At 39.5% G+C, this 20,000-nt stretch overlaps 1 protein-coding gene across 1 annotated transcript; it reads left to right on the top strand.

Moving 5' to 3' along the window:
• Window positions 1-4,176: 4,176 nt before the first annotated feature.
• On the top strand, window positions 4,177-16,021 carry LOC137971957 (vasorin-like). Its single transcript, XM_068818706.1, has 13 exons — window positions 4,177-4,490; window positions 5,293-5,364; window positions 7,812-7,883; window positions 8,185-8,256; window positions 9,273-9,344; window positions 9,605-9,676; window positions 10,901-10,975; window positions 11,762-11,833; window positions 12,172-12,255; window positions 12,338-12,498; window positions 12,792-13,430; window positions 13,908-14,046; window positions 15,470-16,021. The coding sequence occupies exons 1-13, from the start codon at window positions 4,186-4,188 to the stop codon at window positions 15,519-15,521; spliced, it is 1,887 nt and encodes a 628-aa protein (XP_068674807.1). The 5' UTR covers window positions 4,177-4,185; the 3' UTR covers window positions 15,522-16,021.
• The last annotated feature ends 3,979 nt before the right edge of the window (window positions 16,022-20,000 follow it).

The following is a 20,000-nucleotide window of genomic DNA, read 5'->3' as shown; positions in this document are numbered from 1 at the left end:
CTCCGTTGGCCATGATTCCCGATAAGAGGGCATGAAGAAGCTCTCGTTTCAGGGTTTCAAAGAGTCGTCGTTAAAGAGGAGAGTAAAGGAACGTAAAACCGCTTTAATTTTCAAAACATCAGTGTTTTGGATTGATATAACTGCTGTAAAATCCTGATATGCTGACAAAACTGATTAGACAAAGGATGCTGGCCTTCAGAGCATTTATACAAAACTCTCTCTTGGTCGTCCGTACAATGTTGTTCGTCATCTTCGCTGGTTTTCTCGCATGGTGGTTCAGGAATGCCACTTAGCCGGGAGCAGGATTCCGGCCCAAGCGTCACCAAGTGTCCTCTTTCCCTTCTCAACCACAAAAGCACTTTTAAGGCTAAAAATGCGGTGGGTCAAGGTCACAGTGTCCTCCTAACTCTACTACTCAGGTAAAAGTAAACAGTTGAGGAAAAATGGTACAATTGATACGTTGGCAATTATACGTCTTGTTTCGAGTACTTAGCTAAGGCTCAAAGACTACGAGACTTACATGAAAACTAAAAGCCTGCGTTGTTGGCACGGAGAATGGGGAGGGGAGAAATAGCACAGCGTCCCTTAGCCTGTTCCAGGCTCCCAGATAGTCGGGAAAACGAACACAATAGACCAATTTCGATATATTAAAATTCAGTCGAAAACAAAAGGTATCATCTCGAGGCTCTGCGGAATAAATATAAGGATTTGTATGAGTTTATTCCCCAGAGCCTCGAGATGATGCCTTTTGTTTTCGACTGAATTTTAATATATCGAAATTGGTCTATTGCGTGGGAAAAGCGACTGGGGGCTTGGGTCGAGGCGTCGACCCAGGTCCCCACTCATTTTTCGCGCGGTTTTTTTTTTTTCTCTTTCCCTACCATCTGGGAGCCTAGAACAGGCTAAGCGTCCCTCTCCATTCTCCGCGCGACTTCGCCGCTCGGTAACTTGCCTCTCGCGCCAACAGTACCGTCAGCTAGAAAACTAAGCGTGCACGCGCACGTTGTCAGTCGCAGTCCTGAACACTTGTCTTCCAGCAATTGGCCTTTTTTCTGATCGCCAGCATAGGGCTCTGTTAACCTACCATGATCTACTTTTTATCACAAGGAGAAAGTCACAAGACTCAAAAAAGAGTGGCAAGAATTCCGGTGTCTAACACTTGCAGACCGCTGACTGCAGACTAACCCTAAATCACACTTATTGAGAGCTAACTATAATAATAATAATAATAATAATAATAATAATAATAATAATAATAATAATAATAATTTATTACTTATTAGGCGCAAATTAACATCTGAATATGATCAAATGCGCCTTTTAACTTAAACTACTCCTAATAATTACAGTAAAATATACTTAAGAATACTTGAAATTAATAACTTAAAAAGTAGTCAATCTACAAATAACAGGCAAAAGCCTTCCTAAATAAATAAGTCTTTATAATTCGTTTAAAAACCAAAAAGTCATCGATGTCTCTAACACTTGCAGGCAGGCTGTTCCACAATACAGGGGCAGCTGTTTGGAATGATCTGTTTCCCAGAGTTTTCTTTGTTTTTCTTATGGCCAACTGTAATAGTAGTTCTTCAGAAGAACGAAGCTGGTATTTACATTTATCCTTTAATCGAACTAAATTACAGATATAGGACGGCGCCAGTTGATAAATTGCTTTAAACGTTAAAACTAATATTTTAAACTCGATACGGTAAGTAACCAGTGCAAAGAAAATAAGACGGGTGTAATATGATTAAACTTCGGTGTTGAACATACGAGCCGGGCAGCACTATTTTGGATGCCTTGTAACTTATTTATGTGTATCGCGGGAACTTTATAAAGAAGACTATTACAATAGTCTAAGCGGCCAGTAACAATGGAGTGAACAAGCGTATGTGTGGCATCGATGGTGAGGTACTTTCTGATCCGCCTTATATTGTAAATATGAAAAGACACAGCTTTACATATCTTATTAATGTGTGGAATCATACTCAGGTTCTGGTCAAACAATTATCCGATAAGTTCCTAATTTAAGTTACGGGAACTATACTGCTCTCACCAACAGTAAGACCATCAATGTTCACTTTAGTCAGTTGCGCCCTGGTGCCTGTAATCATGAACTCCGTCTTACTATTATTCATGCGTAGTTTGTCCTTGATCATCCACGATCGTATAGCCTGTATGCACTGCTCCATTGCTTCAACTGCGTCATTTTGCGAACAAGCCAAGTCAGCATTGAATGAAAGATACAGCTGAGTATCGTCTGTGTATGCGTGCGATTGACAACCGTTGTAAAATGGGTGCCTAAACTTAAATACTGCTTATCAGCGCTATTTGTAGGCAGTCTGCAGTTATCCTACACCCCAAGAATTTTTGGTTTTCAATTCAATGCCACCACTATGGCTGCCGCTGATGTGCGTTTGTTTTGGAACGTGACGTCATGTGGTAATGAAGGAAGGCCGCAAAAGGCAAACCAGAACTGGCAGACAAAAGATACCGCTATTTTCTTTCAGTACATATATATTTCTGTTTAAAGAAGTAATAAAATCGGTTGCTTTCACTCAATTTGCCTGAGTACCCCGCCTAGAATACCTCTGCTATGTAATCACTCCTCCGTTTTCTTCATTTTTTTGTCACTAGACCACCACTAGTTAACTCGATTTGCCGCAAACTTTGTGCGGAAGATGAAAACGACATTTTTGCGTCCTAACGGATATTATATTGCTGACAGTGGCCATTTTTGAATTGGAGACGTTGCCTTTCGTCACTGAAAAGTGGTAGTTTGTGATTAAAACACGGGCATGAGACACCATTATGTATCGTATTCCGGGACTTGATTTTTTTGCATGTGGAGGGGGTCGTTATTGAATTTCAAAAAGGACAGACCCGCGCGTTTGTCATTACATTACTGCTCCAGTTTTAACTGTTAGGTAAGAAAGAATTTAAAAAGTGACAACTGGCGGCAACAAACTCAGATACGAGTTTAATTGGCTGGTACTTCAATCAAATTATCTGAAAGAGATGGGACTCGAAGAAAATAGCCTTCGTGAAACAAAACCCTTCTATAAACAGACGGCAGTGAGGTCGGTCGGTGACGTGCACTTTGTAATTGGGAGGAAATTGTCGAAGAAAAACAACAACTTCAGTCTCTAAATCCAATACTCTTTAACACTTGTATCAAGAGCCTGAGGAAGAGTCAAGTTGAAGGTTAAAGACACAAGGAAGTACGTGACTAAACAATGCCTCAGTGACGATAAAAGTGTAATTCTGGTTCTTAAAAACCCCAAATTGACGACATTAAGAAACGGCTGTACTGTTGTAACTCGTATGCCCCACTGAGATTTCGCCTATGATTTGTTTATTTATTTTACTTCGGATCGCTGGATATAAAGAAAAACGTCAAGTTTGAACTGTTTGTTTTACACGTAACTGGCAGTGTCTTCGGTACCGTTGAAAAAACCACTGTGTCCCCGTCGGGGGGGGGGCTGGTAGTCTGGGAGTGTCGATAATGAAGACCGTTCAAGAGAGACAATTTCACGTGGCGGCTCACAGAGCACTTTTGAAATACTGGAAGAGAAAGAAAATATTGTGAGAAATACCATTGGAGAAAGTTAATGTTCGCCCTTTGTCATGTTTGTCCAATGGCTGTTATGGAACACACCCACCAATTTCGAATGTTGTCCATGGTATGTACAATATACAAATTTTGACGAGACACACTTTGATTTTAAACTTGTACCCATTAACGAATACCATCAACAGTTTAAGTATTACACAAACACGATAATAAATGGCTTTCCTGGTCGCAAACTTTGTTATCAACTGACAAAAACTCGTCATTTCCACGCATTCACGTTTTTACGGCGTGTTTTAGCGATGATTAATCCACGTTCTTTTTTCGCTTTCATGTCTAAAAAGAAATGACTGTCTTTTAGATGGCGTTTCCGTGGAAATAACAGCTGTTTGTCACAATCAATATTTATTAAATAACGTTCAATTTGCTGCACCGAACATTTAACTCAGTTTTGAGTTATTGGTTGATAAGTGAAATATAAACTATGGATGCCTTTGATGTAGGTGCGTCGACAATATGAACGTTAAATTTCCGGTTCTTTCACTTTCCGATATCTTCTCTTTGTCTTTTCGGATGACTGCCTCTTACTGCACCGTGAAATTGTCCGGGGTTAACGCATGCGTAAGCAAACATTTATAACGTCCATATGCCGCCTTGTCGATCATACAGTATTTACACACAACCAGATTAAATTTCAGAGAGAGAGTGATTTAGAAATTCGAGAGGAAATGGCTTTCAGCGCTCTAGTCACCTGCAGAAAGTCTGTTTGGTTTCTACTTGTTTGTTTAACATCTTTAGCTGTATCATGTCCACAAGGATGTCAATGCAGCGAGCAAGGAAGCAAGGTTTTGGTAAATTGCTATCAATTGAATGATTTGAAGAGCATTCCCACCGCTTCTGTCCCACCAGCCACAAACATACTGTAAGTCTCGATTACTACCTTATGTTTTTTGTTTTACAAGAGATCGTTTATCATATGTCTTGTTATCGGCTTATACAGCGGCTTTGCCACCTGTTCAGCTGAGAAATGTTTTAAAAACATCGTTCATGAAATGAAATCCCGCTAGTGCGGTAACCTGACAAATCGAAAAATTCACTTGTGTCAATTTCCATCCGCTGTTGGTTATTGTTTACTTGACATTTCGACAAACGCCAGTTTGGCATATTTGTTACAGTGTTTGAATATGCCTCCAGGAGTAAATGTTTAGGCAGAAAACAAGCAAGAACTGAACGAAGGATTTGTTGGCAATGAATCCGAGTTTATTAATTAAGCTTAGAGAATATAACTTAACGCTTATAAATGATTTTCTTGAAATGGCTGGGTTTTTGTGACTAGTTCTTGGGTCTTCTTGGTGTGAAAATTTTAAGGGTTAAGAAAATTCTATTCAGAGTTGAGTTGGTTGGACAAAAGCTTTATAAATCATCGACAGTTTATAGAAGCTTCTTCCGAAATAAATTTTGAGAGTTTTGGCCGGTGTTGAGGATTGATTTGCAATTCTGCAGGGCCTTGAAATGTCTTTTTTTCGTGAATTACAACGTATTTGAAATTTTAATTCAGGTTTAAATATCGACGAGGTTCATATCTTTAATAACAGTTAGATTTATACCATACCAACTCAAGTGCGAACTTGCCATACCTTGCTCGACAAGAGTAAAGAACTCTCATGACTAGACATGATCAATGGGTCAAAAAACATGACAATACTTTTTTTCTCTCTATTCAGGATTCTGCAAGAAACCCAAGTCTCGAATATTCCGCAAAATGCGTTCACAGGATTGCATAACCTTGAAAGAATGTGAGTCATCAATAAGACTTAAATGTAAATTTAACTCTCATTGTGTTAATAATCACTCTCAGGTTTGCTTGATAACTTTTTGTTCTCGAGGAAGCCCTTGCTTGGTACAATGACAAAACCGGTCTCTTGGACAAGCAAACTATTACAAGATTCCTCGAAATGTACAAATCTAGGGATAACATGGTTTCATTTTAGATTTGTCCTTCACCTGAAACCTACAAGCTTTTTGTGAGATAACTTGCAAAGAGGGCAACATCAAGAAAATTATCATAAACCCAATAATGGTTTAGGTTTTATAATAAAGTCACATTGCATCCGAATGGGGCGTGTAGTTAAAAGTTTTGGAGGAAAGGTGCCATTTTCGACGATTTTACCATGAATCTAGTGTGAAAATACTTAAAAACCCACAAGCGCAGAATATTCTGCACGTTTCCAGAACGTCAACTTAATTAAGGTTATATTGATTCTCTTTTTTTTTTTCTTAAAATTTATTCAGAGTTTCAGACAGAAGATTGTTTACTCCGACTTAAAAGCGAGTGCGGCATACTTAACGTTTTTTATGAAGTCCTTACTAAATGTTGGTAGGAAACATATGAGTATACGTGGGTTTCTTATTCATGGCAACCTGTTTCTGGATACCGTTTTTATTTCTTGACACCTGGAAAACGTTTTTTGCTCAGCCCAGTTAAACTTTTGAATTAGTCACAAATCGGAGTTAAAATATCAGCGTAGAGTTGATGGCAATATGTTTTAGTCAATGTCGTTATTATATCACTATTAACGAGCCAATTAATTAAGTTAGAAAAATACAACTTGTCGCCAGCTGCTTCGGGACGCGATCGGGTAGGGTCGGTCCAAAACAAGTTAGGATAAGGATGGCAATTTCATAACCAAATGGCCAATTTTAATTTTCAAATCATTGGGTTTTACTTCCAAATACACAAAGTAGAATTTAAGATTTCTTAAACGATCGGACCGTAGGTCGTCACAAGAAATCGGCAATCTTTACACATCTTCATCTATACCGCCCCTTCAACCGCCACGTTGATCGTTTCCACGTTCAGCAGTCTAACTCACTAGCTAAATGGGAACACTTTTATTGTTTGGTTACTTACTAACTTGTTTGGTTACTTATCTCAGTGAATGATCGCTAATGGCTTTGTTAATCTCGATCCTTACGGAATACTTAAAAAGCTACACGGTAAATAGGCTTTAATGATAGCTTTTCGGTAGCGTTTCGTAAAGTTTTTTTTAATTAATTCCCTGCTTGATCATTTCTTAATTAATTGAAAATGCAGCGTAGAAATTTAAAAAAAGATTACTGAGGCATGTAATATGACATATTTTCGCCCAATTTTAGAGAGGTAATCAAACTTGTACAACAGGGTCAAAAAATTAGTAAAAACTTCGAAGAGCGATGAAACCCACCAATCAAGGTTTTGTTGAAATATTTGAGGATAATAGATTTAATCCCGGGTCAAATTCCACTAAATAAACTATTCAAACTTTCAAGCTGTGGAATGTTAACAAACAAAATAAGGATAGCTCACAGGCGCCCGAAAGCAAGGCCTCCAGCGAAAATAAACGTGATACCATCATGATATGAAAAGAACTTTGTTTATTTCAGCATATTCGAGAATAATTTGTCCCTGAAACGCGCGAGCCAGTATCAGGAGAATTACGCATTTTCCACTCAAGCGAGAAAATAACTGTCTGGTCCAAATGCAAATTATTTGATACTCCACTGAATTGTCCAAATTTGGTTCTTATCTTTGGCGGAAATACCTACAATCACTATTCTTGAGTATTGGCAGTATCTCTGTTGCGAAATTCTTTAGTTTCAAGCATTCGAACCGAACGCGAAGCGGTTGGAAAAGCTGTAGAAGTGATACAAATTACTAAACAGACGAAAAAACAATCAGGAATGTAGTATCTATTGAAGATTTAGCTTACCTGTGATCCTTATCCCCGATACATCGATTAATTCATGTATTCAAGACATCAACACGTTTTTTAGCGAGTTTGTAATGGCGCCACATTCTAGACACAAGGAATCAATATAGTCTCTCCTATTTCAGAGAAACGCTTTCTGGCTCCCATCTGTATTTTCCCAGTTTTCCTGAAAATGTGCGTTCAAGATAGGCTTGAAGCCAAAGAGACGCGAAGGGCGCGCGCGGAAATGGAAATTGAAAAATTGGGAAATGGGAAATGGGAAATGGAATAGCGGTTTTGGGGCTCGCGATAACACCAAGGGTACGGGAAATTACCCTTTTCCATTATCCTTCGAATTCCTGTCACGGAGGCTAGAAAATTTATACTTACTTGGTCTTTATCCATGGGAATGGTAGTCATCTTTCCTCGTAGATGAGGAACAATGGTCGGCACGCTATACATATATTAATGATCAATCGCTTACAACGTAAAATGCTTTTTGTTTCCATTTACAGAAGCGTAAGTGAGAATCCGTTAGTAAGCGTAGCTGGAGACGCTTTTGAAGGACTGACAAGTCTTGCCTATTTGTAAGTCCTTTCTGGCTTCTTTGTAGGAGTATTGAGAAGAAGTTGTTGTTTATTAACATCACATTAGCCAAACAGGATTCAGATTAGGTTGACGAATTTATCCTGGATTTGTCTTAAATGGCGTTAAATGTAACCCCACTACTCCAATTGGGTTTCTTAACGATTTTCTTGTTAACGGGTTAACGCATGGATGTACACGGATTTACAAGCTTCAGCTTCAAGCTTTTGACAACACCTTGTGTAAATGTAGGACACTAACTTTCCTTTCAGTTACCATTGTTTCGCCTGCTTTTTCACGCAGATTTTTGGACAACAACAACTTGACTCAAGTGTCGGTGGATTCTTTAAGAGGAATGACAGCACTAATAAAATTGTAAGTGCAATTCTTATCCAATTTTTTATTCATTTCACCTTGAAAATCAAACCGATTTACACGGTACGATTTTTGTCGCATGCGACAAGCTCACGACAGGCCTACGACATGACCTACGATTGTCGCAGCGTTTTAAAACATGTTTTAAAATGCTACGACATTTTTTCTGACGTACACAATAATCGTAAATCATTTCGTGGGCCTGTCGTCATCCGTTGTCGCATGCGACAAAAATCTTACCGTGTAAATCGGCCCTTACAATCCAGTGAATGCCGGAGTCGGAACTGGCAGAAGCGGAAGAACAAGCCAATCACAATGCAGCGAAGTGGGCCCGGCTAAGGTGGAAAATTTGGCGCCAAAACAAAAGAAATAAAAACATGGTGGACGTAGAGCAGAATTTTCTTCTTTAGCTCCTTTTCCTCCTTATTTTGCAAGAGGCCTCTTTTCCCGCCTTTCGACACGGCAGATGCAGTCGCCATTTTGATTTGTGATTGTTTTCTTCGAGCCGCGAGAGACTCGGGCTTGGCGAACCGCCACACTGGGAAGATCCTGTACCATTACGAGCGTTCCATTCCAACCGGATTTTCCGTGCAAATGGTAAACGCCACTTGTTTTCACTGAATCGTAACTGACGGAGTCGTAAGCGGAATCGGAATGATTCTTCCGACACCGATTCCGTCGACCTTTTTGATTTCGCTTACGACTCCGATTTTTGGTTTTCACTAGATCTTACGCGCTCTTACGACTCCGACTCCAATTCCGTCGCTAGTAAAAACCAGCCTTAAAGGCGATTTTCCGAACAATTCCCGAACCAAAATGATTTTTTTGACCAATCATAACAGAGACGCTGACAATGCAATTAGCCAATTGCAACTCAAAGCCAGTCGCTGGAAAAAGCGCGCAGAAAAATCACAAAATCTTTTATTAGTTTCGACTCTCACTTGAAAAATGCTCTATCGATTAAATAAACTAAGCCTTTTCCTGTATTTAAAAGATAAACCCTCCTTTCTCTTCAGCACTGCATCCAGAAATAACTTGAATACACTTCCAGACGGTATATTCGCGGACACAGTCAATTTAAGGAAGCTGTAAGTTTACTGTTTTGCAATTATTTTCAGTTACACTAGAAAATCTATTTTAGCGCAACAGAGAGGAATCTAAACGACGTGGTTAATTATCAGTTTATGTTTTTTTTATGCCTGTTGGCCGGATACAGCTTATGGTTTCTTTTACAGACTCACCGCAGGCTTGTGCTGTCCATAACAAAACTCACAGCTACGCATGCAGACTTCAAATAGGTCCAGATTTCGTGTCTATTGACCGACAATTTTTTCTTTCTTCTCATCAGGCATCTTGACCACAACAAACTGACGTCAGTATCCTCCACTTTACTAACAGGTCTTACCAAAGTGGATTTTTTGTAAGTACTCAATCCTTATACATGTACTGTATTTTTACTTCACAAGAAAAGGAACCTTTAAGAAAAAAAAGTTTAGGTATTTGGAAAGATTGCAAAGTAAACCACAAACGAAAAGAAGAGCCTTCTGCCCAGCTGAATGAAAGGGTAGAATGACGTCGTGGAATGCAATGAGTTAAAAGTGGTAAAAATTGTCTTCATGGGAACCTCCCCTCCTATTTAAAAAAGTTTAAAGAGAAGGAAATGATGTCTACAACCAAATTTGTTCAAACATTTTTTAGAGAGTAAGTCAGCCTCGTCCCTGGGGAGTAAAGCCGGGGCAACGAGGTTGAGGTTAAGTTATTTCGAAATCCGTCATCAAGACACCATGACAGCTTTTTGCAACCTCTAACTTGATTGGAGCGGTAGAGATGCAGCTCTGTTGTGTTTCATCATTGGGCCTTATTTCCCCGGGGGGGGGGGGGGGACTCCAGTTGGCGACCGGGATCAAAATCAGGGATCTGGTATTTTTAAGGGCGTCTAAAAGGTTTTTGGGCCACCAAAGTCTGAGCTGGTTATCTTTAAGTGTATCTTTACTGTCCTTGAAATTAATAGAGTGTGAGAATTATGACAAAACTTTTTTAAACTTTTCAAGCAGAGGGTGTTTGAAGTTGATGTCTCTGGAACGATTAAAAATGCTTAAAAATTATAAATTTGTTCATTTTTAGCTGGTCTCTTTTAGGAGTGAAAATCTTATGTTGGCACGCCCAACCTCGTAAGACTCCGGTATCTTTTAGGGGTATTTTTGAACATTTCCGACGATCATCCCCGCCCTACGATATATGGGATCTCCCCCGGGCCCTATTGTTTCTTTAGCATATTTCTTGCCCCTATTGCTTTTTAAACCAATCACAAGAGGCTTTGTAATAGCTGCGTCCTGGCCCTCATTTCCCGGGAGCCGCCATATTGTATAATTGTGACGTGTTATTACTGCCTTATTGTTCAGACACTAAGAAATTTTATGTAATTACTACAGGGCAATCGTGACACCTTTCAATCAATTAAGATGGCAGCCTCCGGAATTCAGTTTCTCTGATACAAACCCATTATTTGAAAACACTTCCAAAAATAGTTTATTTGCTCGGGTTTGCCTTGTTTTTTTTTTGTTGCAGTGGAAGTTCCTTCCCTTTTCACATTTAATTTTTCCTGTAATTTTCACAAAATGTTTTGTTACTTTTTCAAATGCAGGGCAATGTCGAACAACATGATCTCCGACGTCAGTACAACTGCATTTAACTCAATGGCTTCAAGCCTCGTGCATTTGTAAGTCATTGTTTAACATTACCTCGCATGTCAGGAGCTCATTAAGGGGAACCACTATCTGCCATACTTGGCTTAGTAGTCAACCCTTTCCCGAGAAGATTTATTTATAGAACGCCCCCCTTGGGAGATTCAGTACACCCACTGTTGTAAAATCCACTCAAAACAGAGCCATCTCAGCGTCAGGAAAATATGATACTTTTCGCGGGAAAAACCTGTTCCTAAAAATAAATTTTAAATACTCGGGAAAGGGTCGTCGAGATCGAGCCTCCTGTCATGTCCATAGCAGAAGTAAAAAATCCATTGTAACTTTTCCGCGAGCTGTGCGTCAGAATCTCATGTAAGACTCCGGATGCATAAAATTGCTTTGAATTCTGATTGGTTCACTATTTTCAGATGATGTGATTGGCCAGATATCACGCAGTAACAGATGATTTTATTAGATCCATCTAGGTCACTTCTATTTTTGTTAAGGATTAGTGTCCAAATTGAAGCTTAATTATCTCAAAAATGCATGGTTACCCCCTCTTTTCGTTTTGGATACCAAGAATACTTACTTTCTCCGCATAGTTTTAAACTGCGCAAAAATATCACTGTATTGGTAAGCATCACCGATAGGAAACCCGACATCTCGAGGTGCGTGCTCAGAAGGTATGCGCAGTAACCATAGTAGGCACCGTCCTTAAAAGGAACTTAATTAGCTGAACTAAATCGAAATAAAAAAGCGTCTGTTCATCACAGCAAGGTTTTTATTGGCAAAAAAAGTAAACACTTTTTACTATGTTTCAGAAATTTAGACCACAATCGTTTGAGGGAATTTCCATTCGACTCGTTGCAGAACTTCACCGCTTTGATGGAATTGTAAGTATGACGTCGGTGCACGTTAACAAGGAGCGTCAGAACATTCATAGGACGTGGATCAAAGTTGATTTAAATATTTAAGAAGCCGTGTTGGAAAAGAGGTTTATTATGCGAAGTTAAAGGCAAAGTTCTTTATTCTTCAGTAATTCCAACAAAATTCCCGCTCGATTAGAAGAAATGCCAATGAGTAGTGAACATCTTCGCTTCCTCTTTTTGTTGTTTTGTGGTGTAAAAAGGGACTCCTTTTATTTTCCGTGCCAATTTAAGAGCGGGGAAACGCGCGTATTTAGACGATGAGATTTGTAACTGAGCTGACTGTTCTCTTTGGTTTCATCTAGACATCTTGCATACAATGATTTCCAGGTGATTCCATCAACAGCCAAGACAACCTTTGACAAGATCGCCAAACGACACGGTCAGATGTAAGTATGCTTTTCAGTCAAGTTTACAAAACGCTGTCACATCAATGTAAATATATCAATTTTGGCGTTACCTTCTTTACAGGTGGATCTCCAATAATCCCTTGGTATGCAGCCAGGATCTCATGTGGCTTCAAACGTGGATGAAAAACAATAGTGCGATTGTGAAAGACCTGGATCAAGTCACTTGTTTAACGCCTTATGGAAACCTCAGTAAAGTTATCGACTTTGACTTCAGCATTTTAGGTTGGTTATGATGAATTCTTTTGACGCCTTACAAGAAGTTAGAACTAAAAAAATACTTCTCTCGACAGAATCTTGAAAGCATTATTGAGGATGACCTTGGCAACAAAATACTTCTGACAAGGACCACGTTTTATTTTTTTGTTTTTGTTTTTTTCAGTTGCTCACCCATCTGAATCGCGAAAAGAAATCCTTGATTATTAGCATGTGTTGCATTATTTATCCTAGTCCCTGTTTGCTATCCTTTTGCTTTTACTTTCAAAGAATTTAAACCAATAATTGTCTTTGAATCATAGACAAGTGGACAATAGGAGAACTTAAGGCCACTGGGATGGACGCAACCATGCCAACAAAACCATCAACCATGCCTTCACCTTTGACATCAACCACTTCACCAACTGCGTCATCAACGACTAGAAAGACCACGTCATCAATTGCGTCATCAGCTGCGTCATCAATGACTGAAGATACCATGTCATCAACTACTTCATCAACTGCGTCATCAACGACTGGAAGAACCACGTCATCAACTACGTTACCACCCACTACAGTAGGAAGGACCACGACTACATCATCTACGCAGTCATCACCAATTACAATCAAAGCAACAACGTTAATCGAGTCATTGCCAGACGGCGATGCAGTAGTGATGACAACCACACCACTACCAACTACATCACCAGCTACGTTGCCACCAAGAACGACGGCCTCTTTTAAAACTACGTCCTCGCGAATGACAAAAGTGATATTATCGCCGACACCTTCGACCACAGCAGTAACAGATCCTCTTGGGGCGGCAACAGAGGAATCAACAGATGAGGCAATTACAAGTGAAAGGCCCACAGCATTGAAAAAAAAGAAAACCGCATCATCCAGTTATTTGTCTGTAACCCCCAGATCAAACGTTGATACTTCGGCAGGGACAGACGAAAAAGGTTAGAACGAAAGCCCTTACTAAACTTTTTCGAAGATGGCAGGGGCTAACAAGACAAGACTGTTTCGTTGCAATTGAAACTGGGCACAAAATAGCTTTTGGTTTATTTGATTTTAATATATGGCTAGTGTTTCTGGCCGATATAACGCGCGCTCTGATTGGCTAAGAACTGCTAAGAGCAGCGTAATGCCCACGGGCCGATTATGGATTATGCAAATTAGTTTTGTCTTCTTAGAACCGTTCTCTTAGCCATAATAAACAAGTCAATAACCTTGACTGTTCGGTCGTTACAGCAAAATCTCAAACCTCGGCCTAGCTGTATTGACCTAGCGACGGCAAGGCCTCAGTTTGAGCTGCAACGACCTCACTCTCGGTTATTAAGTAGTTAATAATAAATATGATAAATGCAATAATACCTAGTGCTGTGTCCATTAGGACCAACCAAGTTTGAAAGTTTCAGTTTTCCTCTTTATTTCAGAGACCGCAGGCTCAACGAATACATTCTTCACTCGAAATCAAGAAGTCATTCTCTCCACGTCCTTAATTGGCCTTTGTGTTATCGTATGTGTCGCGATTATGTTGTATTTCTTCAAAACAAAAGTGTCACGTCGGAAACAGTAAGTATTTTCTTGTGATAAGTTCATTATTTTTTTACTTCCTTTTCCCCTCCTGCTTTAATCCATCTCGCAAGTAACAGTTTTTCTCGCGGTTGCACTGGAAAGAGCACGAGACAGTATGCATATGGCATAGTAGGCCTCTATCGCGCATGTTGCTTATTTATGCGACCAGGGCCCGGTTGTTCAAAAGCCGATTAACGCTTATCCCAGATTAAAAATTAACCAAGGAGTTTATTTCTCTACTCCCAAATGCTGTTCAAGGCTGATGTCCGGCAAAACTATACATTAGAAGAAGTCAATCTTGTAAAACAAAAATAAGCAAAGAAACTTTCAACAAGAAGTTGAAAACATGGAAACAAAAGTTAACGCTAATCCTGGATTAGGTTAATCGGCATTCGAACAACCGGGCCCAGGAGATCAATTCTAATCGATCACGTTCTTCGGGCTGTTTGCACGGTCAGAGGAAGACTCGGAGAGTTAATGATCATAAGGGGTAGAACGTAAGGTACTGGCCCCAGTTGTTCAAGAGGTGGATAGCGCTATCCACCGGATAAATCACTATTCATTGGAAAGAGCAATTGGTTTCGCTATGACATATCCACTGGGTAGTGAAGCGTTATCCACCTTTTGAACAAGTGGGGCCAGGACGCCTTGCGACCACCATGTTGTTTTCTTGTCCCCAGTACAAGGATCTGCCGAGTGAGTGGTTTACATGGTGCTGGAATCTTCATATCTTTCAGCTAGGAAGATCTTAACGCTTTTGGGCAAAGTGCAATGTTTGGGATGTAAACGAGGAAAACATACGCCTCTAGGATTATCCTCTTTCGGAATCATCCCATGGCTATGATCCTGTTTTCCGGCATCATGTAAACAGCTCCTTAGAAGATGGAAACCAGAATTTCTTGAAGTTTTGAGTCAATGGATAGTGTTACCATGCACACCATGGGAAGTTCAGGCTTAAGGGGCCAGCGCAGAATAATTCGTGGCCTTACGTCATGAATGTTAGTTTTAGTACGGTCCATATCTAATGACATGAAATCAGAAAGGAACAAATATTTTGTTTACTGCAGTTTACAATATACACTTAATGTATGGTCCCGAGGGAAACGGTTTTGTTTTCCCTCGAGTCCTGATGTTTCCCTATACGAAGTCGAGGGAAAGATCATGACTAGAGGGAAAACATAACTAACTAGTTTCCCGATCGAGAGACCATACATTAAGTGGTTTGTAATATATTTAGACTTTCCTTCAACAATCGCAGCAAAACATCCGGAGCGGGCTATAACTGCGGAATTGTATCGCGGTCGAGATACAATTGATCAGGGGCACGTGACCAAGAATCAACCAATCACAGTGCTCGTTTTGTTGAGTGAAAGTCCAGGTATATAACAACATTACTTATTCCCTTATTTTCTGTTTCTAGGTTAAGCATAAGACTGCCAGGAATGGTGTATGATAAAGTTGATATAGTTTGATTGGAAGCCTTACAGTTAATTCTAACTTCCATTCACTGCAACACCACCCGAATATGTCAGCGTCGTGTAAAGGCGAAAAGGAGCCTGGTGAGCAGCCAGTGAGAAAAGGAATGTTCTTGCTTCTCTGTGGAGAGTGTGTTCCAACCGGCAAAGAATGTTCACAATGGGCAAAGGAAATGTTCAAAGGATTCAGATGGCGAAATGGAAAAAAAGAGAAGGAATGAAACGATAAGCAATGTGCAGAACAGAGAATTGTTTTCCCAGAAAACGGATAGTGACAATTAAAAACTCAATTTATTGACAAAAGGACCTAAAGAACAGGTTACGAAAAATCACTCGAAAGTCAAGAGCTAGCGTTTGTCTCTTTAAATGCGTTAAATAATTACCACTGAAAAATGTTTTTATCCTAGAAAATGTTATAAGTTCATTTTCTTTTTAAAAAAAATGTGTATGTCAAACATACTTCAGAAAAATAAAGTTTTATCAAGTAGTTGATCCAGGCTAACGGGAGTGTGTTTCTATAACCTCCTCCCTACACCTTTCTTCTTAGCAGAAAGAAAAATTCGGAAAGGGGTTTGACTTCGAATTAGACGTTAATGCGGGAAAAAAAAAATTCGAACCAGTTCCATGGCTCAGGAATAAAAGAAATACATTTGAAGTGCGATTTATAGCCGAAAGATACAAGGGATTCTAGCAATAGAACAGTTCACGCTCTCGAGGTCATCATGGGTTACCAATCAGAGCAACATGGTGGTAAATTCAAAGGTTTGCGTTGAAATTCTAAGCAAAAGAAACTCTACTTTTTAGACTTTCGCGTTCATGAACCAAACAAATAAGTTGAAGTTCACAACTGAGATTAACTGGAATTGGTATCTATTCTTTGGAATTCCTAAATATTGCTTTTTTGTTTCCATAAATTCTCTGTAATTTTGTGCCCTTGGAATTACGGGAAATGTATGGCAGAAACTTTGTTTAATAAAATAATTTTTACAATAGCCATTCCCTCCAACTTTATTCTGCCGCACTTTTCAGCACATATCTTCTGTTTTGGAAAATAAAAAACCCAAAGTTGCATATCATGAATAATTTTCATCGTTTTGAACTTGCACGGAAGCCTTTTGAGTTTCTCTCCATCTTGCCCTGATTACCCATGATGCACTCAAGAGCGCGAACTCGCGCTCGTCTGTTGTCACTTGCAGCTTCGTTGGAAGGGCATTGCAGTGGCATTGCAGAGGTCATTGCATCATCGGTTCGAATCCCGTTGAAGTCGACTGAATTTTTCAGGTGTCTATAAACGTGACAAAGTTCCGTGAAGTGCGGGTTTCCATGCGCCGAGCTTATGTTTTCCCTTTGGCAACATAAAAGCGTTTTGTTATACCTCCCAACTCAAATACGTTTTTTACGATTGGAGGAGAACGTGTCACGTGTCATGGGTCAAAACTCACTAACTCCCTACGGCGAACAAAACTCATTAACTCCCTTGGGAATCAACGAACTTTCCGAGTAGAATGTGATAAGGTCGTGCACCTTTGAAAAAGCGGCAAATTCCGTGTAAAAATCCGTGTATAGTTCTATTTTGAGTTGGGAGGTATAACAAAACACTTAATGACTGGACCCACGGGAAACAGTGAGTTTTGTTTCCCCTCGACCCTCAATGTTCCCCTCGGCGCTTGAGGGGAAACAAAACTCACTGTTTCCCTTGGGGTCAGCCATTTAGTGCTTATTGTTCTAGGTATTTCCATATCATTTGAATGCTACATTATAATGCAAATAAAATACACAAAATCTTAACCCCGAGAGATTTGAATTGGGTACAACATTGTGAGTTACAAAACAAAAAAAGCAAGGTGACACACCACAACATCTACCTTGGTGTGGCGAACATATCACGCATTGACCGAATGCATGCAAAAATGGCCGCCAACAAATTATTCTTTTGTCTTGTGTTAATTAGCCTAACTAGCCTCGTTCACACGCGTAAAATTGAAAGAATTTGGGCTGTAAAACGAGGCTAGTCAGGCTAATTAACACAAAGACAAAAGAATAATTTGTTGGCGGCCATTTTTGCATTCGGTCAATGCGCACAACCATTTCACCCGGTGAGTTGATCTACTGTTCATTTTCCCGCAAAACAGCCTAGGTACTTCATGTATCCCCTATTATAGTGTATTTAAATTATAATGTATTCCCACGCGTATATTATAATACATTTAAATAATTAACCCTATATACCCATGTATACCCTTATATACCCATGTATACCCCTATATACCCATGTATACCCTTATATACCCATGTATACCCATGTATACTCTTATATACCCATGTATACCCATGTATACCCTTATATACCGCTATATACCCATGTATACCCTTATATACCCATGTATACCCATGTATACCCTTATATACCCATGTATACCCATGTATACCCTTATATACCCCTATATACCCATGTATACCCTTATATACCCATGTATACCCATGTATACTCTTATATACCCCTGTATACCCATGTATACCCTTATATACCCCTGTATACCCATGTATACCCTTATATACCCCTATATACCCATGTATACCCTTGTATACCCATGTATACCCATGTATACCCTTATATACCCATGTATACCCTTATATACCCCAGTATACCCATCTATACCCTTATATACCCATGTATACCCCTATATACCCATGTATACCCTTATATACCCATGTATACCCATGTATACCCGTATACACCCCTATATACCCATGCATACCCTTATATACCCATGTATACCCCTATATACCCATGTATACCCTTATATACCCATGTATACCCCTATATACCGATGCATACCCTTGTATGCCCATGTATACCCCTATATACCCATGTATACCCTTACATACCCATGTATACCCATGTATACCCTCATATACCCATGTATACCCTTATATACCCATGTATACCCCTATATACCCATGTATACCCCTACATACCCATGTATAAACCCTTGTACACCCCAGTATACCCATGTATACCCTCATATACCGCTATATACCCATGTATACCCTTATATACCCATGTATACCCATGTATACCCTTATATACCGCTATATACCCATGTATACCCTTATATACCCATGTATACCCATGTATACCCTTATATACCCATGTATACCCTTATATACCCCTATATACCCATGTATACCCTTATATACCCATGTAAACCCTTGTATATCCTTATATACCCCTATATACCCATGTATACCCTTATATACCCATGTAAACCCATGTATACCCTCATATACCCATGTATACCCTTATACACCCATGTATACCCCTATATACCCATGTATACCCTTATATACCCATGTATACCCATGTATACCCCTACATACCCATGTATACCCTTGTACACCCCAGTATACCCATGTATACCCTCATATACCCATGTATACCCTTATATACCCATGTATACCCATGTATACCCTTATATACCGCTATATACCCATGTATACCCTTATATACCCATGTATACTCATGTATACCCTTATATACCCATGTATACCCTTATATACCCCTATATACCCATGTATACCCTTATATACCCATGTAAACCCTTGTATACCCTTATATACCCCTGTATACCCCAGTATACCCATGTATACCCTTATATACCCCTACATACCCATGTATACCCTTGTACACCGCAGTATACCCATGTATACCCTCATATACCCATGTATACCCATCTATACCCTTATATATCCATGTATACCCATGTATACCCTTATATACCCATGTATACCCTTATAGACCCCTGTATACCCATGTATACTCTTATATACCCCTGTATACCCATGTATACCCTTATATACCCCTGTATACCCATGTATACCCTTATATACCCCTATATACCCATGTATACCCTTATATACGCATGTAAACCCTTGTATACCCTTATATACCCCTGTATACCCCAGTATACCCATGTATACCCTGATATACCCATGTATACCCATGTATACCCATGTATACCCTTATATACGCATGTATACCCTTATATACCCATGTATACCCATGTATACCCTTATATACCCCTGTATACCCCAGTATACCCATGTATACCCTTATATACCCATGTATACCCATGTACACCCATGTATACCCTTATATACGCATGTATACCCATGTATACATGGGTATACATATAATTTAATTTCCTTATATACCCATGTATACCCGCATATAGGCATGTATACCCATGTATACCCTTGTATACCCTCATATACCCCTGTATACCCATATATACGCTTACCTACTCACGTATACCCTTGTATACCCATGCATACCCATGTATACCCTTATATACGCATGTATACCCATGTATACCCATGTATACATGGGTATACATATAATTTAATTTCCTTATATACCCATGTATACCCGCATATAGGCATGTATACCCATGTATACCCTTGTATACCCTCATA

This window comes from Montipora foliosa, chromosome 9 (assembly GCF_036669935.1).
Source record: "Montipora foliosa isolate CH-2021 chromosome 9, ASM3666993v2, whole genome shotgun sequence".
NCBI lineage: Eukaryota > Metazoa > Cnidaria > Anthozoa > Scleractinia > Acroporidae > Montipora > Montipora foliosa.
The sequence above is the reverse complement of the archived record's forward strand: the minus strand, read 5'-3'. Positions and strand labels throughout refer to the sequence as shown.